The sequence below is a fragment of the Aspergillus uvarum genome (assembly GCF_003184745.1).
Source record: "Aspergillus uvarum CBS 121591 unplaced genomic scaffold BO82scaffold_19, whole genome shotgun sequence".
In the NCBI taxonomy this organism is placed as follows: domain Eukaryota; kingdom Fungi; phylum Ascomycota; class Eurotiomycetes; order Eurotiales; family Aspergillaceae; genus Aspergillus; species Aspergillus uvarum.
Window position 1 is genome coordinate 28,969 of NW_020291316.1, and position 25,115 is coordinate 54,083.

The 25,115-nt window shown below is 52.4% G+C and overlaps 11 protein-coding genes across 11 annotated transcripts; 4 read left to right on the top strand and 7 right to left on the bottom strand.

Annotated features, from left to right (window-relative positions):
• Positions 1-83: 83 nt before the first annotated feature.
• BO82DRAFT_47783 (uncharacterized protein) lies at positions 84-916 on the bottom strand. The gene has a single exon (XM_025641235.1). The coding sequence runs from the start codon at positions 772-774 to the stop codon at positions 292-294; it is 483 nt and encodes a 160-aa protein (XP_025493112.1). The 5' UTR covers positions 775-916; the 3' UTR covers positions 84-291.
• Positions 898-2,208, bottom strand: BO82DRAFT_431241 (putative C2H2 transcription factor). The gene has a single exon (XM_025640685.1). The coding sequence runs from the start codon at positions 2,072-2,074 to the stop codon at positions 1,058-1,060; it is 1,017 nt and encodes a 338-aa protein (XP_025493113.1). The 5' UTR covers positions 2,075-2,208; the 3' UTR covers positions 898-1,057.
• Positions 2,209-3,710: 1,502 nt separating this feature from the next.
• BO82DRAFT_307490 (putative L-cystine transporter) lies at positions 3,711-5,283 on the bottom strand. The gene is made up of 4 exons (XM_025632288.1): positions 5,238-5,283; positions 5,150-5,167; positions 4,613-5,051; positions 3,711-4,543 (listed from the first exon to the last, which is right to left on the bottom strand). Exons 1-4 carry the CDS (start codon positions 5,276-5,278, stop codon positions 4,184-4,186), a joined length of 858 nt encoding a protein of 285 aa, XP_025493114.1. The 5' UTR covers positions 5,279-5,283; the 3' UTR covers positions 3,711-4,183.
• A 498-nt stretch (positions 5,284-5,781) lies between these two features.
• On the top strand, positions 5,782-8,835 carry BO82DRAFT_307493 (uncharacterized protein). Its single transcript, XM_025632289.1, has 3 exons — positions 5,782-6,410; positions 6,474-6,841; positions 6,901-8,835. Exons 1-3 carry the CDS (start codon positions 6,260-6,262, stop codon positions 8,641-8,643), a joined length of 2,262 nt encoding a protein of 753 aa, XP_025493115.1. The 5' UTR covers positions 5,782-6,259; the 3' UTR covers positions 8,644-8,835.
• A 936-nt stretch (positions 8,836-9,771) lies between these two features.
• BO82DRAFT_353217 (uncharacterized protein) lies at positions 9,772-11,269 on the bottom strand. Its single transcript, XM_025634907.1, has one exon. It carries the CDS (start codon positions 11,263-11,265, stop codon positions 9,982-9,984), a length of 1,284 nt encoding a protein of 427 aa, XP_025493116.1. The 5' UTR covers positions 11,266-11,269; the 3' UTR covers positions 9,772-9,981.
• Positions 11,270-11,677: 408 nt separating this feature from the next.
• BO82DRAFT_431245 (F1F0 ATP synthase subunit delta) lies at positions 11,678-12,593 on the bottom strand (the record flags this gene model as incomplete). The annotated part of the gene is made up of 6 exons (XM_025640686.1): positions 11,678-11,724; positions 11,780-11,869; positions 11,934-12,022; positions 12,140-12,270; positions 12,363-12,385; positions 12,462-12,593. 6 exons carry the CDS (start codon positions 12,591-12,593, stop codon positions 11,692-11,694), a joined length of 498 nt encoding a protein of 165 aa, XP_025493117.1. The 3' UTR covers positions 11,678-11,691.
• Positions 12,594-13,737: 1,144 nt separating this feature from the next.
• Positions 13,738-14,421, top strand: BO82DRAFT_400946 (60S ribosomal protein eL29; the record flags this gene model as incomplete). The annotated part of the gene is made up of 4 exons (XM_025639225.1): positions 13,738-13,744; positions 13,907-13,958; positions 14,197-14,299; positions 14,386-14,421. The coding sequence occupies 4 exons, from the start codon at positions 13,738-13,740 to the stop codon at positions 14,419-14,421; spliced, it is 198 nt and encodes a 65-aa protein (XP_025493118.1).
• Positions 14,422-14,946: 525 nt separating this feature from the next.
• BO82DRAFT_332747 (uncharacterized protein) lies at positions 14,947-16,624 on the bottom strand. The gene is made up of 2 exons (XM_025633191.1): positions 16,356-16,624; positions 14,947-16,277 (listed from the first exon to the last, which is right to left on the bottom strand). Exons 1-2 carry the CDS (start codon positions 16,615-16,617, stop codon positions 15,052-15,054), a joined length of 1,488 nt encoding a protein of 495 aa, XP_025493119.1. The 5' UTR covers positions 16,618-16,624; the 3' UTR covers positions 14,947-15,051.
• Positions 16,625-16,856: 232 nt separating this feature from the next.
• On the bottom strand, positions 16,857-18,626 carry BO82DRAFT_431248 (NCBP3 domain-containing protein). The gene is made up of 2 exons (XM_025640687.1): positions 18,364-18,626; positions 16,857-18,289 (listed from the first exon to the last, which is right to left on the bottom strand). Exons 1-2 carry the CDS (start codon positions 18,430-18,432, stop codon positions 17,006-17,008), a joined length of 1,353 nt encoding a protein of 450 aa, XP_025493120.1. The 5' UTR covers positions 18,433-18,626; the 3' UTR covers positions 16,857-17,005.
• A 1,212-nt stretch (positions 18,627-19,838) lies between these two features.
• BO82DRAFT_307506 (putative glycosyl hydrolase) lies at positions 19,839-22,002 on the top strand. Its single transcript, XM_025632290.1, has 2 exons — positions 19,839-20,758; positions 20,838-22,002. Exons 1-2 carry the CDS (start codon positions 19,876-19,878, stop codon positions 21,923-21,925), a joined length of 1,971 nt encoding a protein of 656 aa, XP_025493121.1. The 5' UTR covers positions 19,839-19,875; the 3' UTR covers positions 21,926-22,002.
• Positions 22,003-24,139: 2,137 nt separating this feature from the next.
• Positions 24,140-24,604, top strand: BO82DRAFT_48019 (uncharacterized protein). Its single transcript, XM_025641237.1, has one exon. It carries the CDS (start codon positions 24,255-24,257, stop codon positions 24,564-24,566), a length of 312 nt encoding a protein of 103 aa, XP_025493122.1. The 5' UTR covers positions 24,140-24,254; the 3' UTR covers positions 24,567-24,604.
• The last annotated feature ends 511 nt before the right edge of the window (positions 24,605-25,115 follow it).

Sequence of the window (25,115 nt, forward strand, 5' to 3'; positions counted from 1 at the left end):
TTACTCCAAATATCCGTATCCCCTTTTGCATTTTCAGACATTTGCGCAGCTAGCCAGCTAGCCTCAGCATGAAAGAAGGAAAATCAAAAAAGCCTTGTATCAAAAGATGACATTCCAGAAGAAGAGAGAAGAAAAGCAAAAGGCAGGGGACAGGGGACAGCCCACAGAAGGGAGCAAACCCCCCCCAGCAAGATATGATGTTTAGAAGTTCTATAGGTATGGTAGACATAACAGTGAGTACTAGAAGACTTGATAGCGCAGCTGGGTAGAGTACAAAGCGACCCAATGTTCTCAATCCCACTCACTGGCCGGCAGCGAGTTTTTAGTTGTGTTGAATAGGGTCGTGTCAAGGACAACGAAGTTGGTATGGTTGTCTTTGGGTGGATACTTTATAGAAGGGTGATGGGAGAGGGGGAAGGTATCATCAAGTTGAGGAGTCTGCGCTGCGCACTGGCGATGGAGTGAGTAGAGCTGCTCGTGCGTGGAATTCAATTGTTGGTTTTCTGAGTATGTTGTATGGTAGTGATGTGCGGGCGTTGTTGGTTCTGTTACAACAGGAGGAGGAGATATTTTTGTTGTGATGATGTTGATGATGATGATGATGACGACGACGGCGACGGCGAGAATACCTGTCAGCCCACACACCATCTTCTTGTAGAGGAGGGTGAGACAAGGGAGGGGTGGAGTAGACTTGATTACTGGGGGGGTAAGCCAAGTCCTGCAAGCAAGCCAGCCAGAAACCGGAACCACACGTCTTCCTTCCCCTTCGGTCATAGTCACGGGATGAGGCTGAAAGAAAGCGTTCCACTTTTCGTCAGCTGGGGGTACACACCCTCACTACATACTTTGTATGTAATCATGTTTGTATGTCGCTGACTGGCTCCATTGCAGCATATTCGGACCCCTCCCCTTCCCCCCTCTGAAAAGTTTTTATCCCCTGGGGGCGAGAAAGTGCATTTTGTTCCGGAAGTTGGAGCGGAAGGGGCAACTGCCCCGCCCCCTTCGTTGAGTATGACGACTGCGAAAGAAACAGGAGACATAGGGAGAGAGAAATATTTCAAATGTCTCGCCTCTTATGGATCCTTCTCACATGATCCTTCATGTTATCCATCCGGCTGAACACTCGACGGCACCCTTCCCATTCGCATGGGATCTCGGGGTTATGTTTCGCTTCGTGTCGATCTCGGTCCTTCTTGCTGGAAAATCCACCCCGCACGGCCTGTGGACAACCCTCGTAGCGGCAGAACAGGTGCTTGCGGTGTCGGTTGTAGTGCTTGCGAAGGTCGCAGCCACGACGGAAGAGGGCTTGTGAAGAACATCCTGGGTAGGCACAGCGCCATGTTCCATCCGGGTTGGGGATACCATAGTTCGTCAAATCTCGATGAACATGGTGGTGATTGTGAGAGTATTGGGAGCGTAGTGGCGAGGATGAAGAGGAGCAAGGAATCGCAGCGGTGGCGTTCTCATCTGCGAAGTGGTGGGGCTGTGTTGGGGGTTGTGATGGGGGTTGTGATGGGGGTTGTGATGGGGGCTCATCGAGGTCGAAGTCCAGGTCGAGATCGAGATCGAGATCGAGGTCGAAGTCGCCTGTTGAGGTGGAGATAGGGGTGAGTTGCTGTTGAGGTAATGTTGGCTGGTGCTGATTGGGCGATGTGAGGTGATAGTCCGCTGCTGTGTGTGGTTCTGGGGTCGGCGTATGTACCTGGAACTGGGTTGCTATCTGCGTGGCCCAACTCCCCGGACGCATAGAGTAAGTTTGATTACATGTGTTCGCTAGTGGATGTGATGACAGTGGTAAATTGGGACGGGTGGATGATGTCAGGTGTTGGCTCAAGTATGAGGGCGTATAAGGCCCCTGCTGGAAGAAGACGGCCTCAATCCCTGGGTTTCTGCTGGGGGGTTGGTTGAGTGCATATCCCAGGTTTCCAGGCATCCCATGGACGGCTGACAGATGAGCCTCATGGAAGGCTGCCGCTGAAAAACGGTGCGGCTGCATCTGCAATGACATGGCACTTGGGATGTACGAGTCGGGTGGGAGCAGCATTTGATTGTCAATCGATCTCTGTGAAATCATTGTGGAAGGCTCTGAGCTAGCAGAAGCTCTATTGTAGATTGGCTTGTGCTAAGTATGTATTTTGTCAGGCCACTTGCTCGAGAGATGAGATTCTTAACTTACAGTTGTATCCTCGTCCATGGAAACGTTCCTCTCTTAGCAACGGGTGTGTTCCATGCATCAACGGAAGAACCTTCAGTTTCATCAGGGCAACGATTCGGGTTAGTGCTTCTTCATTGTCTAGCTTCTTTCGAGTTGCGGCTGGAGGAAATAGAAGGTCCATATAAACCACTGTCTTTCTAATGTTCTGTTCTCGAAGGAGTATCTCAAATGTCAGATGTGGCTATGCATATGTCGAGAGCTGACGGACAATCCGGTTAGCTGAGCGGGAGTCATTCCGAATCTCTGCTTAATAAATTTCTTGAAGTTTGATGCCACTGTATCATTGGCTTCGCCGAACGTTGACGCTGTCAGCAACTCTCGCACTAGCCTTGAAACTCGTGATTTAATATAGACCACATCTATGGGGTTGATGTATAGTGGGGAGTTCTGCTAGGTGCATGATGTAATAGGTCATTCCACTGCGTTTGAAATCCAACATCGCAGCTGACTTTAAATTGCCGGCCGGTAATGTCCGTATGACATCTTCTGTTGGAGTATACATAGTTGACTCCAATGACAAGAATTTCAAATATTGGCCAATAGCACCACAGAATAGGGACTCGGACTATTGTTTCCTGGGCATTGTTTCATTTGTTTTTCCCAAAGCAGATCCTCACTGCTTATGTAGGCATAACTATCGACTATCATGACTCGAGATTGGCTACCTGATAGGGCTGAGGTGCATAGTCATCGTGTGAAAAAAGCCACAGTGCACGAATCAGGAGAATCCGTATGCAGCTGGCGGAGTGAGGAATTCACTCTGTTGTTGAAGCCTGGCTTGGGTCGACTCCGACCCAGTCAAGAAAACCCAGTCGTTTGCTGACAAGGTAGCTCGGGCTAGAATGTTAGCTCACAGACCTAGCATCATAATTGCGCGGCAGTTGAGTATGCAGCACAGTATGCATGCGGTATTCGCGTGTCGTAGGAGGCTCCCTGTCTGGGCAGAGGTCTCAGCCTCAGGAAGGGCCGCGGACTCGCAAGTCCCGCCCAAAATAGAGAATCGAATAGAAAGTATGGAGGACAGGGGACATCGAGGATGTGTCACAAAAGAGAAACAAAAAAATGGATAACAAAAATGCGACTTCGAGTCACGGTTCTGCACGATTTCTCTGGCCGTTGCAGGTGGGACGAAGCCAACAAGCTGACGTGAATGGTTGACGGTATGCTTAGGCCCCCCACGCTTGCAAGGCTGGCACAATTGGACTACCAAAACGGGCAAGCAAGTGGGCGCTATTGGACATGGCTGAGATGTAGATCTCTTCTGCTTACCGCCAGATGGGCCATAAGCCTCAAGGAGGAAATCCCTGCTGCAGCATGGAAGTTCATGCCATGTTGCGCGATTCCGCAGCGTGACGATCCCCAGATTGGCGGGATTGTGGGAGGGATGCCGCGCCAAAGGATTGCCGTTAGCACGGAAGAGCTGATAAAGAGCGGTGTCGGCACCCTCGCTACTGTGCATAGTACTGCGTCCACTGCGTCCACTGCATCCACTGCATCCGACCCTCCCTACCCCCCCGGGCTGGCCCTGATCGGCCTGCAGATCTCGGCGGTTGGAGCGTATGTGTCAAGATCATGTTACATCCAAATCATGGTATGTGCCGTCCGTAACCTGGTGCAAGACATTATTCCAAAAATATATTCTATCAATCCTGGCCGACCGGTAGTTGAGTCATCTCTGGACCACCCCCAGTCGTCGAAAATGCTCTCAACCAAGAAATCTCACAAATTTAACGGCTTCTCCGTCGTTTGTTTTGGCAGAGATTCTAGCGTCTCATACATATTCAAGGAAGCCCCGAGTCTCGGTTGCAGTCTTATCGTTTCGCGAAAACCGAGGACTGAGAAACGGGCAGAGAAAATCGCAACCAACATAAGCAGGGACCCGCCACTAAAAAGCTCCAAAAAGAAAGAAAAAAAAAAGCGAATCGCGATGTATCCGACTTGCGTATCCAATACGCAGACACCAGCTGCTCACGGCAGATCGTTGGCTTGCGACAAAAGCGGCGTTCTATCGTTTGCACCCTGTCCTTTATCCTTATCGTCCTCTGCATCCTTGTAAAGGATGTAGTGCTGCACGATGAAAATGACGTCAAAGAAAATTGTCACGTTAGATAAAAGGAACTTGGCGGGGTTTCCGGTGATGCCGCTCCAGTCACCTTGGAAACTCGAGTCCATTATCAATTGCGCAAGAGACAGTATACCGCCAGAGAAGTCGAAGAGAATCCCTTCAATACTCCAGCCATAGGTGGACTTGCGCTTATAGTTCACCCACGCCTGAGGTACGTATTTCACGATGGTGATGATTAGTTTCACATAGGAGAGTGCGTAGATCTGATGGAATCAGTCATCAATCCGGACTGATTTTGTGATAGTACAGTTGCGATATTTCAGAGTACTCACAACATCGATCCATGCCCACGAGATAGGATCGAGTCCCCCATTGGGACTCTTGGCAAGAACAATCACCACGACGGCGCCCACGCCGACGATAGAGCCCCAAAAAAGACCAGCGACCGGTTTGCTAACCCGTTGGTACCGAGAGACCTTAAAGCCCCAGATAAAGGGCCAGAACTGGGAGTAGTAGATAACGCTGAGAACGACAGCATGAATGGCGAAAGCGAAGTCATTAAAGCGCACCGTAGCGTTTTGTGCGAGAGGATGGCGGGCGGCATATTGTTCACGAATAACCGGAGACCAAAGGAAGGCAGAAGTATAGATCGTATAGCAGACGAAACCTAGAACATTGATCGTAGGGAAGTCTATGGCTAGACCCGTGGTTGAACGTCGCCGGAAGTTGTTGAGCGGTTGGGGATAGAATGACGCGGACCAGCAAAGCGTGCTATGCCAATCAATAAGCCACTGAAAAAAAGTTTCCTTTATATATTCCTCGACAGAAGAGTTCTCCTGAAGAGGCTCCTAGATGAGTTCAAGACATACTAGATCCAGCCCAGAAGGCTATGTTCACAGGGGTCAGTAGTGTTTTATCTAAGGACCGCTGGCTTTTGTAGATAAGGAGAATACCTACCGAGAAAGCGCTCTAACAAATATCTCGAGTTGAGAAGTCATGGTTGGGAGGGGGGGGGGGGTTAAACACCTTAAATGACCATAGAAAGTGAGAGGAGAGTTGGAGGGCAAAGAACAGGTAGAAAGAAGGATGAATCAGATCAGGGAGACACACATCTTGTCTTTTGTTTCGAATTGAAGGGGGAGGGGGGAAAGGGGAGGGAAGAGCAGGGATCACTTGATCGCAGAGGCGGACGATAAGATGGATAAAGTGAGATAGATAGCACGCGATCCATCGATACAATGCGCAGGCGGTCCGTGCCGGCAGATGGTCGAGGGACTGCTGAGTCAGCCATGGTTGTCTGGGATATGCGCTGGCGCACTAAGCCCAAGAAGGAAAACAGTTGTTGCTGCTGTGCTGTGCTGTGCTGTGCTTGTGTGCTTGTGCCTTGCGAGCCGCGATCGCATCGCATCCCCAGCCGCGACTTAGCGGTAAGTCCACTAAACAACCCAACCCAACCCTGCCTGCATCTCGATCAATCCCCCGGCGGTTGACTAAACTTGTCCCTCCCTTCCTGCGTCTCGCTGACGACTGACTACCCATCTCCCCTCCTCCTTCTCCTCCTCCATTGTTTTCTCTTTATATCCCTGGTTCTGGACCCGCCATTGTTTCCGCCATTATCTCCAGTCTTCTTGACCACTCTATACCTACACTATCTTGGTTCCACTCTTCACTTCTCACCGCCAGCGCTTGTTGCAGAGTGTGAGCTGGACTGTCCGTCGTCCCAACTTTTCCTTTGAATCCTCCAGAAGCCACGCGAATTTCCCGAATAGCTTGTCAATCGGCCGGGGCGGACAAATCAGCGACTCAGATCAATTCCAATCTTTCCCCGTCGGCGCATGGTGCATTCTTCGGAGTGGGGGATCTCAATAGATCTCCTTCGGTAGTTCCGACATTCCACAGCATCTAATCTCGCCGTCCGTTGCAGGAGCCACTCATCGATCTCGGCCTGACATCACCGGAGCACAAAGTCCTCGACAATCATGGCGGCTGATTCGGGGCTCACGGCTCCCGGGAGCAGTACCTACTCCTCGAATACGCTACATGTTGGTGATGGGACATGGGACTCGGAGCGCGATACATTCCTGCTGCCCAACTTGATGGGGATCAACTTCGACACAATGCGATACAATGGTAGGTGCAATCCATATCTGTCTTCACAACATCTGCTAAAATCTCTCTTACCATGGGCGCTAGGAATGGGGAACCGATTCAAGGATATGCCTGAATACCATACGCTGATCATTGTTCACGGTGTCATCGCCACCATCGTATTTCTCGGTCTTGTCCCCATCTCAGTCTTGATTGTCCGATATTATTCGCGATGGAACCCATACTGGGCATTCAAGTTGCACGTCTGGTGCCAGGTTCTGACCGTGATGCTGAGCACCGTTGTGTTCGTATTCGGCTGGTTTGCTGTAGGCCCCCGACGTAGCTTGACGAATCCTCATCATGGAATTGGCTTAGCGATCTACGTCTTGGTTTGTTTCCAGGTGTTATGGGGCTGGCTTGTTCACAAATTCGAAAGGAACAAGAGGCGGTTCCATGTGCCGCTGAAGCTTGTCGTAAGTAGACCAACCAGTGGCATTTCCGATGGTCTCCATGAGGGCTAATTGACTGCCAGATACATCGATGGATTGGCCGCGCTTTGACAATATTGGGGATTGTGCAAATACCACTAGGTCTCACTCTTTACGGCTCACCCAAAGTACTTTTTATTCTATATGCGATCGCCGCCTTCGCGCTTCTGGCAACATGGTTTGTGTTGTCCTACCTATACGATACTGAGGGCTATCACATGGAGGGGGATTACGAAGCTCGTCGTAGCTACGTATCCGGCCCTCCTGGTCCTGAAGGACACACCCCCGGTGGTCTCGGTCCTATGGCAGGCGCGGGACCAGTAGGCTCTGGGTTGGGCTCAATCTTCAGAAGACGCTCGCGAGGTAAAGACCATGAGTATGATGATCCGCACCCGGGTTATCCAGAAGAGAAATATTCCGATGGGGGACGGCGTCGAGGACGGTGGGAGGACACGATGCTCAAGCTGGGGGCTATTGGCGGGGGTGCGTGGCTTGTGAAGAAGTTTCTCGACAGAAGGCGCGATCGGGATGATGATACGGAGTCTGGTCGTTATAGCCGGGCTCATGCACGCAGCGACAGTATAACAGAGGAGAGCCTAAGTCGAGTGGAGCCAACGCAGCGCACGCCTCTCAATCGGCCCCCGAGTCGGCCTCCAAGCCGACCACCGAGCCGACCAGCTAGCCGCGCTCAAAGTCCAGGATCATCGTACTACTACGACAGCACCTACCTCTCATCCGAACCCGCACGGAAACCATCACACACGCTTCGAAATGCTGTTCTAGGTGCAGGGGCCTTTGCTGCATTTAAGGGTCTGTTCTCCCGTCGCAAAGGGAATGATGAACAACGCCGAGTAGAAGACTTGCGTCGCCGCGAGATGGAAGATGAAAAGTTAGCTCGCGCGAATAGTGGGCGACGATACACTGGAGAAGGCTACTACCCGCGACGAGGCCCAGAGTCGTTCACAGCCACTGATATTTCGACGGAGTTGACACATCCACCACACCGTCCACCACCACACGGGGAATCTCTTCTTTCTGCTGTGCCCATGGCATCTGGGGCGGTTGATGGCGCGCGCTCAGACCTGCCTCCGGCATCAGCTCCTCCGGTCCCGCACGATCTGCTCTCCGAAGCTCCACCCCCTCCTCGACACGATTCAGGCGACTTGGCAGCTGGTGTAGCAACGGGGGCGACGTTAGGTGCTGCTGCTGCCTCCTCTGGCCACCGGCACCGCAGCAGAAGCCGGCACCGCGATGATCATGTCGATTCACCCCCTGTATCTGTCAAATTGAAGATGCACAACGACGGCCGCCATGTCACGCTCAGGAGATTGACTGATGAAGAAGCTGCCGCGAGCCGGGAGGCCAGACGCCGGGAGAGAAGAAACTCACGCCGCCGAGCCGGCAGTGCAAGCTCCCTATCCGGCAATGAAGGGGGCAACTACGACCGCTGGCGTCGGGTCGAGGAGCTGGAACGTCAGCAGCAGGCGCAGATGCACCGAGAGCAAGCCGCAGCGGCGGCGGCGGCTGGGGCTGGGGCATCTGCGGCTCCCTCATCTAGCATCCCCGCAACATACTATGCGCCTCCGCCGAACATGAGCAACTTGCCTCCTCCGCCTCCGCCCCCCGTACCCTCCAGCCATCCTTACGGCGCAGCCAGTATTACATCGCCCGGTACTGGAACATTCACCGGGACCGAAGCCAGCGAATACGCGAGCAATCGACGTCGTAGACGTGCGGAACGAGCTCGCGCACGCCAAGAGAGACAGCAGGGCGTTGAATTCACCTGAAAAAAGACATCTTGCGTTCTCTCTTTCTTGTCTTTCCTTTTTTGTATAGCAACGATATGATACTGACGATCTGATGTGGTAGGATTATATCTCTGTTTGTCGATTTTAGTACCTCTTTTTGTTGACGTGTTGATGTTGTCGATGTTGATGTTGATGTTGATGTTGATGTTGATGTTGATGTTGATGTTGATGATCTGTTGTATATGAATTGTTTGTGTGCGAAGTGCCCCCCAACTCCATCCGGTCTACCTTGGCGGGTGCTGTTGCTTTTGTTGATTACAGTAATAAATGCATGTGATGTGGTCAGAGGAGATACCTGGCCCTGGTCGGACTGAGGATTCAGAAGAACATGTTTTCTCGACGATAGATCCCTTCCTAGAGGTTTTTTTTGTCAATGCGCACACAACGTAGAGTCGCTTGGTGGGTAATTAACAGACCCCCCTCCGGCGGGCAAGTCGGTCAGTGAGCCCAGCAGTAAGGTCGACACCAAAGATACCAGATCTCGGGTTCAAATCCAGATAAAGCTCGCAGAGGACCGTCATAAGGTCCATCATCTAGGTGTTCAGTTGACTGCGAAAGTCACTCAGCAGTCGGGACGGGCAGACTTCTCTTGTAGGATCGTAGTCATAAGGATAGTGTGATCGACCGAATCCCATTGAAGTGAGATGGAATTGGGTCAGGGTCAATCTCTTCGAAACACTCAGGAATGTAATGGATAGACAGGACGAACGGCCTATTGGAAACTCATCGAAACGGTCATTGCAGAAGGGTAAGATTAATGTCTCCGAGTCAGCGGAGAAGTGGGCATTACCTTGTTTGCCTCTGGGATCACTTGACCAACTACCAACTCTCGCTGGCGATCTTACCATGACGTTTTCACCATCAATGCGTGATGAGGCTTCATTGGGTTGCTCTTTTCGTCCGTCGGAAGAGGTTTAATCTTGTTGGGACTTGAGCTGGCTAGGATTCTAGGGTGGCTGCAGGTGAGTACTAAAGGCTTTATGCATTGAGCTACAGATAGACGACTGAGTAACAGATGCATGTGATAAGGGGGATCTGCTATGCTTATCTCGGTTAGACTTTCCCATGACTATTACTGTAGGTGGCTCTCGACAAAAAGTCTATCCATCAGCACCCCTGTCTCGATCTCTGATGGTCATAGGTTCAATAGCCATGAGACAACTATGTAACAATCTCATAGCAAGATAAGAATAAAACCCTAGCTCTCCTTGTCATTGCCTTTTTCACTGAGACTCTCGCTGTAATCAAACTTTTGTGCTTGACTCAGTCAATCAGCCAAATGCCGCTCTTGCACACCACTGTATCTCTGAGACGCTGTCAGCCCTGAACGAATACATTGACGCCGATCTTTTCCACGAGAAAAGTAAGTGATACTACAGCGAAACGCAGAAGTAGGTGGAGCACGCCAATAACTGCACATGGGGCTGCAGAGCCGATGAGCTGGAGGAAAGCAGCATTGAGTAATGACATAATTTGCAGATATAGAAGTGGAACAATGACGTCGACCCTATAAAGATGTGCCGTAGACATGTACGGAGAAACGAAGGTATCTTTTAGACCGTCGCGGCTCTTAGCATAGGCCTGCGCAATCGGCCAAGTGACGTGCACATGGAACGAGCAAGACATGGATTGGGATAGCAAATGCTGCTCAGATCGCCGCCCAATTAACAAGCTAACAACAGCACACTCGTTTTCCTTGGTCTGTAGCCAGGTCGATTGAAGGGGCTTGCGGATGTACGTCTCCAGAAAGTCACCGAATGAACGGCGTCCATGTGGCAGGGTTTGACAATAACCGTCAAAGGCAGGGAGCCGGATATCGTTACTTGCTGCGATGTCGGGTAATGCAAGGCTGTGGCGGAAGAGCGACTCATCGATAATCGGAAATGGTGCCGGCAATGGCACTTTCGGGCTATCTTTCACAGCGTGTATTGTCGTCTCTGGACATGGTATTAGACGCGGAAGGACATGCGAGGATGGGGAGCTCTGATTTGTCCATGGTTTTTTTATTCGCTTTATTGAATCGTGTCCCTGATATCGTCCCATCGATAGGTTGAATAGACGCAAAGGAGCCCTTATACCCTGCCGCGGTGCTAGCATCTGAGGATCTGTGCCAAGGGACTTTCTTTTCTGGCGTGTCATTCTGGGATCAGCCACAGATGATTGAACATGTTCGGATACAGTGAAAATAGGCACTTCGAATTCAGACAGGAAAGCCGGCTTTGGGGGCTTTGGGGGCTTCTCAGAGAGCTCGCGATTGGGACTTTCTGTACGAGTCGGTTCAATAAGGACGTCATATACCGCGCTCACGATGGGCTCGTTCAAGATCAATTTGGTCGCAGAGGATCGGCTTTCGATACTACATGGTTCATTCTCCTTCGTAGACACAGGGATTGAGATCGATGAGCTCCGTCGAATTTCAGGCTCAATCCCTATGTCCTTTGCGCTGTATGTCGTGACTAAGGGATTGTTGTCAACGTCCATGGGGAAAATCTGGAATATATCGGTATCACGAGAATCATTCCTCTGCAGAGCTGGGGGCACCTTGAGGTTTTCCAGCCCACTGGGAGCGCCTCGATCGGGGAAAGACTGGGGGGTTTTCATAGACACGAGGTCGGAAACAAGCGGCAGGGTGTTGGGTTGTTTGTGGTCGCCAAGCTCGGTTTCGTAGACCAGGGAGCTTGAGCCAGACAATACTGACTGCTGGGCCATCGTCAGCAAATATCTGTTGCAGTCTGCGCGCTCAGGATTAGCAAGAAAGTGGACAGAGGGGAAGCAGCGGAATGCACGGAAGGAAGTTCGAGGGAGTGCTTCAAGGTGGTACTTGAACAATCGAACCAAACCAGGAAGGAGCGGCCTGGGAAACGAGGAGTCCAAGTCTTGTTTAGCAACAATCGTCAGTGGTACTAATGCCACACAAGGCTTCAGCGGGCGTTTGTCTTCAATTCATGCAAAACAACATTTCAAGAGAATTGGCTTAATTCTACAAGGTCAGGTTGAAGGTCGCGACTGGATATGTACATCAGGTATCTATTTAAGGTGGGCTTGGAGGGTCTCGAGAACCTGGTCATGGCGTTAGTAGACAAACCCGTAGTATAACGAAGCGGACTCGGCCTACCTCAAGCTCGATCTTAGCCTCGGCAATATCCTGCTCGCTGCCGCTGCCGCTGGCAATCTTCTGGGCCTCGGCGATCTGAGAGCGGACAGCCTGAAGTAGAAGAAGGACTACATTAGTCATCGAGCGACGCGACATAAGAAGATGGGACACCTACCTCAACGCTGAAGTCCTCAAGGGGGTAACCCTCGACGGCGTTGATGCTCAACTGGGAGTCAGGCTGCACAACGGCGAAGCCACCGGAAACTGTACAAGAAGACAAGCATGTCAGCCAAGCTCTAAGCCGAGTAGCAGCCGCGATTCAAGCAATGTCTGTTTGAAGTAGAGGTAAAGCCGGGTCTCGACGGGAATGGTCGGACGTACGGAAGAACTTCTTGCTGGCACCACCCTCCTCAACAACCTCAACGAGACCGGGCTTAAGCTGCTCGATGGAGGGGACGTGGTTGGCGAGGACACCCATCTCTCCGGACTCAGCAGGGATGTTGACCTGGACACTGGATGGAAAAAGACTCGTAAGTACGGGGCGGTCAAGGTTGAAAGAGTTTCGTCCAATTGCTCGGTCGATAGGAGTCAGGAGACCACATACACGCCAGCGGACTTGAAGATAGTCTGTTGAGAACAAATTTGTCAGTCACTGAACATCATGGCGGACGCAGCGGGTTGCATAACAGGGTCGGAATCGTACCTGGTGAGGCAGGGTCAAGGAAAGCTTGATCTTGTCGTTAACAGCCTCGGCGTAACCTCTGCGCTGAAGAGGAACGCGGAAAGCAGAGGGACGAGCCCTGAGAGCAGAGCGAGCGAAGCGGAGAGAGCTCATCTTGCAATGGACGGAATGGAGGTGGTGGTGGTGATATCCCTCTTGAACCTGGGTTGCGAGTTGCAAAGGTCGAAGTCGGATGCCGGTTGTTCCCTAGCGGCTCTTTTGGTCACGTGGGGTCCCGCGCGACAACCGCCAACGAACCCGACGACTTGACCAAGTACGTATTCCGAACTCACGATCGGAGTAGGCACGGTAGCCTCTACGCTGTCATCGCCCTTGGTCAAGAACTACAACTAGAGGCTTTTACTCCGTAAATACACTCGATTTTAGTCTGTCTCACAAATGCCAGCACGAACGTGTGTTATGTCGTTGGCTGCCTTTAACAGATTGGGACCATCAGGCAAAGACGAGCGCCAGCAACATCCCAGTTGCGATGGCGCAAATGAGCCCTCTTATTAACTCTGTTCTGGACAAGGCAAGGATCTTTACTATGAAGGTGCATGTTTAAATCCCAGATGGCCCACGAAGCTTCCAAGATGGGCGTAGGTCTAATTGCATACTTCGAGATTCGAGATCCAAAATAGTTATCATCACGTGATATGGTGTTTGGCCTTGGCTCGGCAATCATGACAATACTTCTTTGACAGGCCAGGTCAGGCAGCGGTATCAGGCTTTGAAACAGTCGACCATCGTTGCTTCTGTCTCGCGATCACTCAGAGAGCAGCAACCTCACATCAATGATGTTTGGGATTCAAATCAACAAGGTATCACAATAGATGCGCAGATCCAAGTCACGAGTGAACATTAGTCATCGGTATGGATGCTTTTGATGCCTCAGGCCTGCATAGTATACTTCAATGGTCTCTGCGCGTTTAAACCAGGTCCTACCTTCTAACGGATCTTACAGAAGATGGAAAGACGCCAGGATTAAGTGTGATATGTAACGTAAACAGCACTAATATTCTCCCCCTCCACACGGGCATACGGGGAGGTTTGGGGGGTGGGAAGAGTCCAGCAGTAGAAGCAGCCGCAGGTGATAGCTGAGGCCGACACGCTAGCCGTGCTCGGTAAGCGAAATCCCACACTGAAAACCAGCCCTAGCCGAACCTGCCTTGGGGACTCTGGCCTTCCGCTCAGTTCAGGATAACCTCACCCGCCAACTCCTCGTCAACCGTCTCCCAGTTGCGACAAATCCGACAAGATGGCGAGTATGTGCACCCCTGCTATGTGAAATTTTTGTCCCAGAAAAAAAAAAAACGAAGAATCAGCCCGTCCAAACATCAGCATCCTTCCCCTGGGACTGTTCGCCATGTTTCTACAGGTCCATTCGGCAACCGTGATCAGTTCACTGACATGATTTTCCCACACAGAGTCCAAGAACGCGTCTCAGCACCACAACAGCCAGAAGGCTCACCGTAACGGGTGCGTACCCTCGAATCCCCATCGAGCCCAGCCTTGAAAGAACCATACGATGTACGATTGGAATGGAGCGGGGATATTCGCTATGTTGGATACGGCGCGATTGTGGAAGGAACCTCACGACCATCGTTGTTTCATCCAACACGATAACAGCGCCTCCGCCGTCGCCATTACCATGAGATACAACACCGGAAACAAATGAATGCAAAGTCGCTAACCATGTCGATTTTCCGCCCCACAGTATCAAGAAGCCCAAGACCAACCGTTACCCCTCCCTCAAGGGTGTTGACCCCAAGTTCCGCCGCAACCACAGACACGCTCTCCACGGTACCGCCAAGGCTCTGGTACGTTTACCTAGCGAATCCTTCGATCCCTCACGACCCCCGGCTTTCGATTGTGAGAAGAATGATCTGGCTAACAACTCGAACAGAAGGAGCGCAAGGAGGGCAAGCGCGAGATCGCATAAATCAACTAATATAGAAACGTTTTAAAAGAAATGAAAGCGATTTGAGTTGGTTGATCTTTCTTATTTCAAAACGCCCCCGCGCACCATGAGTGGGATCGTCTTGTCTTGTCGGATTTAGCCCAGACTGGTCCTCACTCCCCCGGCTACATGTTTTCGAAAACGGTTGTCACATAGGAAAGGAAATTGACTGGTTTTCTGCGGGTATACTTTGGAAGAGCGAGTCGTGCTCTTTTACTATTTTCCTTTTCCGTCCTTGCCCGCATCGTGGTGAGTGACGGGCTTCCCCACAAATTCGGTTCCGGTCTATAGAGACCGAAGTCGGTGATCAGGCATATGTGTGTACAGCTTCGTGCTTATTTTTCCATGCGCGCTTGCTGAAGGATTATTTTAACGTGCCGAGAGAAGATCCCATGCCCTCCTGACTTCCAATCACCCTTGGCCTTTGCTCTCCGTGGGTCAAGGGAGCATGGACGGAGGGCTACATCTCTAGTAGATTGATGTAGAGCTATATTTAGTCAATCAATTGAATTTGTTCCAGGATTTTGATCTATCCATATATAAATATACATATACTCACATGATACGCGCCAGTTGAATGCTTTACAAACATCAAAGATCCCCGACTGTATACTATATCTTCCATACCACGAGCCTCTTATCGAACCCTCCACTAACCAGCCATTCCTCCCTATGAGCTCTGCCATCGGAGCCTGAACGCTGCTCAACCCAGCCGGCCCAGATGGCCCTAATCTTACAACCCGCCTCATGGCCACTCTTCAAGACAGTAACAACCCTACCTGACTTAGCCTCGAGTCCGCGAATAGCCCCATCATCCCCATTGACCCAGACCCCTGAGCCATCCGGCCGCCACACCACCTGCGGGGTCGAGTACGCCGTCTGCGGCGCGAAAGTGTTCGCCTGAACCATGATCGCGGCATCCTCTCGATTCTGGAGCGACAGCGCCGCAAGCGCCTGCGCAGCCTGCGTCACCGGCTCGTCATCCTCGCCATTCCCGCCCAGCGTCTCCTGCGACGGGAACAGCAGCCGCACCATCATGACCTTCATGTGCGGGAGCGTGGACGTTGCAACCGCAATCAGGCCCGCATCATGTGGGCTGAGGGCCATGCACGAGGGGGAGAACGCCACCCAGGCGTTCGAGTGCGGGGCCAAGTTCTGTCTCCCGAGCAGGACACACTCTCCCTGCTGCTGCTGATGAGGGTGGGTTGTTTCTGCAGCGGTGGATGCTGCCCGTGACCCCCCTACCTGGTAGTAGTAGATATATGTCGAGTCCTGTCGGGAGACGAGGAGAAGAAGCTCCTTGGTGTCGACGTGGCGGACGAACAGGATCGATTCCGGGTTCGTTGGCAGGGAAATTTGCGCCACGGGCTCGCCGATTGATACTGGGGTGTGCTCGTCGACTGCTGCAAGGCTGCCGCCGCGGAGCTGATAGAGGAAGACCTTCGAGTCCCAGCCCGCGGTTGCAATCCATACGGTGTTGTCGTCAGCCTCATGGGCGACCACCTTAACCGCGTATTTGGCATGGTCTTTCCGACGATCGAGGATGCTGGCTCCACGCTGGAGAAGGAGTTGACCGGACATGTTGGTCAGGAGCAGGAACTTGCCCTCTCGGATCGGCGTGTAGGACAAAATCGGCGACTCGGACGTGCCGGAGAAGGACCGCACGAGGGTATTGCCGGCGGAGGCTTGGAAAACATGGAGCTGTTTGTCTGCTCCGGTGGCCACCAGGAGGGATTCGTCGGGCTGCTCTTCTCTGTCGTCATGTTGCCATTGCTCCACGGAGCAGGATAGCAAATTGGATGAGGTTGGCGTCTGGATGACCGTGGGGTTGGTCGGTGCTTGATATACCATTATTAGAAATTCTGTTCGCTTGACTCCGGGGGGGAGGGGGGGTTAGTTTGAGGGGTCTCATATACCAGGCACACTCCAGAAATCCTTCTCTTGGTCGCTCTCATTGTATCGCTCAAAGTTCACGCTCTTATCAAAGGCTCGTTTCTCGTCGAGCACGCTCTCGATGGTCCAGGAGTCCTGCTCGTCCTTTCCGCGGATTTGCCCCGCATTGGCTGGCAATCTCGCTTCGCGGAGGAAGGCATCGAGGGTCTCTGTGTAATTGTGTGTGCGCAAAAAGCGAGCCACGAGGTCGCTCGCCAGTGATGAGCTTTGCGCTTCCAAAGGCATTGTTCTTTTGTTTTCTTTGTGAGATGTGGGGAAAGGTCAGGCGTGGGGGCCTGGAAATATATTTCTGACATAAGTCCGCTCCAGCGGCTGGGCCCTTCTCCTATAATCATCCTACTCCGTATAAACACGATGTGCTTTTACGAAATGGAAGGGCTGAGGTTGTCATATCATCAGTAGCTTCAGTAGATTATTTGTATCTTAAAGATGAGTATAGTATCGAGCATCCAAAGATGAGATTTGTCATTGTGAGGGGATTGCGAATTGCGAAACACCAACCCAAGGCATCATGCTAGAGACTAAATGAAAAAAATACTACAAAATGAAAATGCAAAAAAAAGAAAAAGCCTTTCCTTCCAGGGGTATTTTCTAACATAGAATGCAGAATGCCTCAGCTGAACATGTCCTCCGCTCTCCGTCGAGGACCTCCCCGCCCTTCGATCTTCTCTGAAAACAACTCCTTGCCGGCATTGGAATTGAACTTGGACGGGAAAAGCTCTCGAACAGACGCTCCCCGTCCTTTGATTGAGATGCCGCCTGCTGCACCGCGAATAGATATCCCTTGATCATCCCGACCTTGACCTGCAGCCCCACGGATGTTGAGCCCGCTCGAATCTGAGCCGCTAGGGAAAAGCTCAACGTTCTTGTTCTTTCGCTGTGGCTCTATGTCCTGTGCTCCATCGACGAACGGTACAGAAATCCGTCGAGCGAAAAGATCGGCTGTCTCGTCCGCAGCATCGATCGCATCGGATCGGCGATGGTTGCTGTGCTTGCTGGGGAAGAGTTCTTTGGCCGTCTTCTGGGGGAAAAGCTCGCGCGTGTTCGAGTCGCTGTCGCCGGCCTTGGAGGACGGGAAGAGCTCCCGGCCTTCATTGCGACGACTGGGCGGGGGCGAGCGCTCACGAAACTGCCGGCGGGAGCTGGGGCGATCTGTGTCGACGTATCCCCCTTCCATCAATGTATCACGACCCGGTGAAGCACTGCGATTGCGTAGACGTCCCGAGGAGCCTCCTTCATCCTCGGGGAAAAGATCCCTTGGTCCTCGTCTGCCTCGTCCGCGAGATGATTCGGAACGGTCGGCGCTCACGGCCCGCGTGTCGTCATACATGTTAGCGCTGAAATTGTCGTCAGCGTCGCGGTCCCTCCGCCGCCGCAGTTCCCGACCATCGAACCTCCTTCGTCTGTAGTCGCCATCGTTGCCGTCGCCACCGCCGTGCTGACGTCTGTCTGCAAACTCGCGTCGGAGGCGCTCTCTAGGATCATGCTCAGGATGCATGAGGTAGAACCGACTGGCTTCGTGCGCGCGTGGCCTCTTCCGATCCGTTATGACAGCTGATCTGACCTGGAGCACGGAATCAGGGTGCGAGGCGAGGAGCTTTGCCGACCGTAGACGTAGCGCGGGATATTGAGTCACATCCTCCTCTTCATTTGATTGTGTAAGTGCCGCTAATGCCTGGAGGCCGACCTCTGGCGATGAGTACAAAAGGTTCGCGGACGTGTCATCGATCCACTCGACACGGCTTGGCTCCTCAATAGGGAAGTTCTCGCTTGCAAATCGCTTGATATCGCCGGTTGTCAATTCGTCAACACCGCGTATGTGAACCTTCTCGTATTGTGCATCTGAAGAAAGTGCATCGACGGCTTCGTTGGTGGTGGCTGTTGCGGCTGTTGGTTCCTGACAACGCCAAAGAGTGTTAGACGGGGTGGCAATGACATTGGCTACCAATTGACGAGCGCGACTTGACTTACGATCTCGATGTGCTCATCTTCGGGGAGGGGCCCGAGATCAATGTCCATATCAATATCCATGGAGGCCATGATGGTGTTGGAGGTGAATGTGCTGTTGGAGACGAGACAGACTTCGGCGAATCGCGAGAAGGTTGTTGCGCAATGGCGATCTCCAGCGAGGAGGGAACTGAACAATGATAGGCGTGCAAGAAGACTATATGGTTTGAGGAAATACCAGGCGCTTCAATAGGTTGCAATAAGCAACTCAGGGGTCATAAACTGGAACGAAGACGGACAAACAGGAAACTCCACTGGTCGCAAACTGAGGCCGACATGAAGTCTACCTCCTCCACACCGCCCGGGGGATCCGTCGGCGGAGCTCAACCGCAGCCATCCTCGATTCTATACTCCGTACATGCCTTTCATCTCTTTCATGTATCTTTCACTTTCACTTCAACTTCAGACACGGCAGCTTGCTCTTCTTCAACTGAAACCTATCATGCTCTTCTAGAACTGGCGGACAACACTTCTCTGACCCAGACCTTGAATTAGCTTGTTGAGCTTGGCACTTCCATGTGTTCTGGATGCAGCATAAGACATACGACCAACCCCACCGGCCTTAAACGTTACTGCATGCTTGAATTGTTGTTCAGGATGAAACCTGGCCATACCCTCAGAGTAGTATATGGCAGTGACCCTACTGCTCAGAATAAATACATACTCGCTGCATTCTCAAAATGCTGAAATGCAGTACTACCGACTGGTCCAATGACTCCTTTCACACGATAATGACTACTGTTCAACGCTCCTTTCTAAGTCAGACATCATACCACCAGCATCTGATGAGACAGGGTACAGCCAACGTTGAAGTGTTATTTGCATTGAGCATGGCTCAGAACAAGGTCAACCACTGGTTTTCACACCTGCGGCGGCCATTAATCCACCTAGGTTCACAGGCTGTGCTTCCTCTAATTCAAGCTGTGCCTCAGGACTCTTAGCCCAGGTATATACTCTTCAGGGATTTATAGAGGACGGGATTCTTGGTAGTCATCATGGATCCATGGCCTTCCCCGCTTCTCGTTTGTCTTCAGTACGGCTTGACAAATTTAGGCTATTTCCCCTCTTATCAAGCCAATCGGCATCTTACACGGATCAATATAGATTCATCGCCTAGCTCGCCTTGCAGTAATCGAGCTCCAGAGTGTCTCCACAACAGAAAGGTTTTCATCCAGCAACAATGAAACAGTCATCGATATACCAATGACCACCCTGGTGGCACCGAATGCAACAGTGCGGCCACCATGCAATGCGCTGTGCTAGCTTTCCAATTGGGCTATGCCTGCGATCACGACGTCAGTCCAGTTACCGGCTATTATGAGGGGCTTGCAGCTGTATAAGCGGAACGTTTTAAATCTGCCACCCCGCTACTGAAATATCAAATGATACTCCATAGCTGCTCAAGGGCATCCTCCTCTTTCCTGCTGCGCTTTCGTCCAGCTAAATCTGCTCAGGTAGCGTTAGAATTACGACACGATGCTCTACGCAGAAGGAAACAAACTCGTTTTCCGATTCGACGATCATACCCTCTGGATCGAGCCCTGGAGCGAGAATGCGTTCCGTATTAGGGCCACGAAACTTGCGTCCATGCCCAGTGAAGACTGGGCACTGACTTCGGAGGTGGATTCACCAAAAGCAACCATCGAGACCCCGAGTAATGAGGATGCAACCATCGTCAACGGCAAGATCAGAGCAACTGTCTCTAAACGGGGTAAGATAACCATCCTCGACCACAAGGGGAACAAACTCCTTGAGGAATATGCCCGTCATCGTCGGGACCCCAAGGACCCGAAATGCAGCGCATTGGAGATAGAGGCACGAGAGCTACGACCAATTCTGGGAGGCGATTTCCACCTTACGATGCGGTTCGAATCGCTAGACCCCAGGGAGAAGATATTCGGCATGGGCCAGTACCAGCAGCCGTCACTCAATCTCAAAGGTTCGGACCTGGAATTGGCCCACCGGAACTCTCAAGCTAGCGTACCCTTTGCGGTCTCTTCGCTCGGGTACGGCTTGTTGTGGAATAACCCGGGAATTGGGCGAGCAGTGTTGGGAACCAATACCATGAGCTTTGAAGCGTTATCCACAAAAGCGCTCGATTACTGGGTTGTTGCAGGTGACAGTCCCGCCGAAATCGTCGAGGCCTACAGCAAGGTGACGGGCTATGTTCCTATGATGCCGGAGTACGGACTCGGATTCTGGCAATGCAAGCTGCGGTACTGGAACCAGGAACAGATCTTGGACGTGGCGCGCGAGTACAAGCGCCGCGAGGTTCCGCTGGATCTCATTGTGGTGGACTTTTTTCACTGGCCGCACCAGGGAGAATGGAAATTTGATCCCAAGTTCTGGCCCGATCCAGGTTCGTTCCCAGTAGGAAGACGCCAAGATACTCTTCCATTAAGACCCGACACTGACCCCATCGCTTCTCCACAATCTAGACGCGATGATCAAGGAGCTCAAAGACATGAACGTCGAGGTCATGGTTTCCATCTGGCCGACAGTCGAGACCGCATCCGAGAACTATCCCGAGATGCTAGAACGCGGTCTTCTCATCCGCCACGACCGCGGGTTGCGGATCGCCATGCAGTGCGATGGGGACATCACGCACTTCGACGCGACGAACCCAGAGGCGCGCGCTTTCGTCTGGAGCAAGGCCAAGCAGCACTACTACGAGAAGGGAATCAAGGTCTTCTGGCTCGACGAGGCGGAGCCCGAGTACGGCATCTACGACTTTGACATCTACCGCTACCACGCGGGCAGCAATCTGCAGATCGGGAACATCTTCCCCAAGGAATACGCCCGGGGCTTCTACGAGGGCATGCGGGCTGAGGGCCAGGAGAACATCGTCAACCTCCTCCGCTGCGCCTGGGCCGGCAGCCAGAAGTACGGTGCCCTGGTCTGGAGCGGCGATATCGCCTCCTCGTGGCCGACCTTTCGCAACCAGCTGGCGGCGGGCCTGAACATGGGTCTCGCGGGGATCCCCTGGTGGACCACCGACATTGGGGGCTTCCACGGTGGCGACCCCAACGATCCCGTCTTCCGGGAGCTCTTCACCCGGTGGTTCCAGTGGGGAGCGTTCTGCCCGGTAATGCGGCTGCACGGCGACCGCGAGCCTGTCCCGGAAGGCCAACCCACCGGGTCTGGAGCCGACAATGAGATCTGGTCGTACGGTGAGGAGGTCTACCAGATCTGCAAGAAGTACATCGGCATCCGCGAGGAGTTGCGCGACTACACCCGGGGCTTGATGAAGGAAGCGCACGAGAAGGGGTCCCCCGTGATGCGGACCTTGTTTTACGAGTTTCCAGAGGACCCCAGGGCCTGGGATTGCGAGACGCAGTACCTCTTCGGCTCCAAGTATCTGGTGGTTCCCGTGCTGCAGGCCGGGCAGCGGAAGATTACGGCGTATCTGCCGGCTGGGGCGTCGTGGCAGCTGTGGGGTGAGAAGCACGACCAGGTCTACCAAGGAGGACGCGAGGTCGAGGTGGCCTGTCCCATTGAGACCATGCCTGTCTTCGTTCGCGTGTAGGTTAGCATGCCGACTATCTCGGGGAGAGCCAAGGTCCAGGCTGTAGAAGATATAGCTCCACTGAATCTGAAAAGTCCTAGGAGATATCCAGTATATTGCACCAGAAGATACCACCCCTGGCACCTGCAAGAGAGCACAAGGCCTGCATAGTCTCGGAATGCCGTTCCGAGCCTGTCTACCGTAGAGCTAGCGATGAGTGGGTGTCATGGCAGCAGTTGCTGATCCTTGTATGGGAAGTGTAGTCGAGGACCAAAGTGATGTCAGACGGGGTCTGCATATACTGACCACTCTTCAATCCGCTATGCAGGGACTTGTCCATCGAACAATGGTCACAACCGAGAGATAAATGCCAGCCAGTACTTGATTCACAGCAGGCACGTACACTCAGGGCAAAAGGGTGGGACTTGTCTTCATATGCCTCTGCGTGGTCATTGAACAATCTTCCTCACCTTGATGTAAGCACATCCATCGCTTATTATTTCACTCGTCAACCGTCCGGCTGGTCGCCGTTGCGATCAATCGGCAGTTTGAACGGGTTATCAGAAGGGGTTACTTCTCTCGCCAGATGTGACGACAGCGGTGTATATCTACTGATCTAGGATGTGACTTTGTGATCTCGTCTTTCCAGCTTGGGAATCCGTCCAGTAGATTGGGAATAAACACATAGACACCATGCTAATCGGATGGCAGAGGAAGACGGCCGTGTTAGTACTATGGCCGTTTCCTCTGACATCACAGTGGACTGTTAAAGATTCCTGCAGCTGGAAAGATCATGAAAGAATACCAGGTTGGGGGAATTATCAACTACGACAGCGAAGTACGCATATCCTCAGTCATAGCAGAAGCCACTGGCCCTACTACTGACTTTCTCGATAGATAGATAGATAGATAGATAGATACTACGGTCCTGGCCGTCCACTGCTCCTTCTCTCTCTCGTCCTCCAGGACTAACACAGCAGCAGCAAACCCGAGGATCACATGGGCTTGTAACCCCCAATGTACCAAAGAGAAATATGACCCATCCTGTCCCAGCCAGCCAGCCAGCCAGTCAGCACACAGTACCCCCCCAAACCCAACGCAAGATCGATGCAACCTACACAGTACTATATCCCCAGTGATTCCCCCTCTCTACTCCGATGATCCACGAGGAACGTAGAGAGACACTAGCACGTACTCCGCAGCACAAAGCAAATACCAGAACCGGACAATGTAAGAGTCGTGCACATCGCAGAGTAGAAGATCATCAAACGAAACCCCTCCTCCGTCCGGAACGATAAGTATCGTGGATGATCATTTTGGAGGAAAGCCGCGACGGCGTACAGACGGATGTGTTCTCCGTCCTGTTTGAATGCAACAAAGCAGAACAAGAAGGGGGGGAGGGAGGATCGTCCTTAGCAAGTATGACTTTTCGTAACTTGGTTCCCAGATAATGCAGGGAACTAGTCATCGAGGATTTGTCATTCTGCAGAACAGGAAGGGCCGAAACCAGGAAAAGAAAATCAGAGGTGAAAGATGTGTGTGCTCTTTTGTCATTATCCCGGAGAATAAGAATCTGTGTGCGTGTGTGTGAGAGAGAGAGAGTGCAGTCACACTATCGAAGGTTAAAATAGGCCAGGAGCTGAGGCAGGCAGAGTGATTTGCAGCCACAAAATTGAGGCCTGGGGGCCTGAGCTGAGCCACACAAGTCTTTTGCCACCCAATATATTGCTAATCTAGTAGGCAATAGACAAGGTGTATCTACTACATGGTGTTGACCATCGAGCAACATAGAATATGCTAGGATCGTCAGCTTAGCCACAATCGGCTGTGAGCACGATACAATGCGGTACAACAGAGCTACCATACACCGTATGGCAATTGTCAGGTCTCGCCACGGAGATAGACTTCGGTATGGAGTATCCGTACTATCTGATCGACCGTCCTCGATCGCAGTAGCAGGTAGTGTAGAGACAACTTCCACATTCTACGAAGTGAGCTCGCCTACACTGGTGAAGCGAGAAAGTACTGCATCATCCTACTACTGCAGCTACAGCTGCAGCGGCCTCATTATCGTCGGCAAACGAGAGTCACTTCCCCCCCCCCGCCCCCCCTCCTCTGTCTCGGTTCGCAAGATCAGGTTTGGTCAGACAGCCTCGTAGAACGCTCTCGCCTTGGTTCACATGCAGCAACACACCCTCGGAGGCATGAGTTGAGTACAGTACCTCGTTTCCCTCCCCCGCCTCCACCGCCAAAAGTACTCTGCATAGCAGAGTACCCCAGAGGAATGAACAGACCACCCGAATCAGGTCAGCGCATTGCCACATCATAGACAGGCAAAGTCCCCGGATGGATGCAATCGTGCGTCAAAGCTCGTCCCGCGCTTGACGGTCGACAAGAAGTTTCTCCACTTCTCCTCGCCTCCTCATCCGAAGCGGCCTCGGTCATGACCCGCTTGTCTGGCCATCTGTGCCGTCTCACGACGAGGGACGTAGAAGGTATTTTCGGAAATTCTCGCCTAGAACAGGTCAAAGAAGGATTCGATGGAGGGAATGCGGACGGGGCAGTGGGAACAAGCGGAAAGAGATCGAGGGGTCGACTCGACACTCGACAGTTGATGGTGGAGATGGGGTTCTGGACGGTGGAGTTAGACCGCCAGAGCTAGGTATAGGCTATCTACGTACTGTGATCCACGCTTGGAAGGGATGGGTGGGGGGGTGGGAGAGGAGCGAGGGGAAGAAGATGTCCGCGCGCGCGCGCGCGCGGGAAAGTAGTCAGATGCACGGGTGCACTGGAGCCTGAATAGGGCGCGCGAACGGCTTATGCTTGACAACCGGCCCTGTGAATGGGGGAAGGACCCTCTGTTCATTTATTTCGACCTTTCCTGTTGGTGGTCCTTGGGAGAAGATCGGGTGGGTTCTCATGCGGATTGACTCGCCGACAAGCTTGTCTTCGCCCTCTCGCCCATCCCGCGGGACGAATCTTCTCTAATTTAGTGGGAAATAGTATTATTAGTACACGATTTAGCAATGAGGGGGGGCCGGGGGAGCCCAATCCCCATCAGGAGGCTTCTCTTCACTTCTCTTCTGGGTTTTTTTAGATAGTGGTGCGACAGAGCAATTAATCCCAGACTGACTAGTCTCAGGGTCTTTTGCCGATGAGAGGGAAGCGACTCCAGTTCGCTTGATAATCGTGGGTCCTTGGTGGATGACAA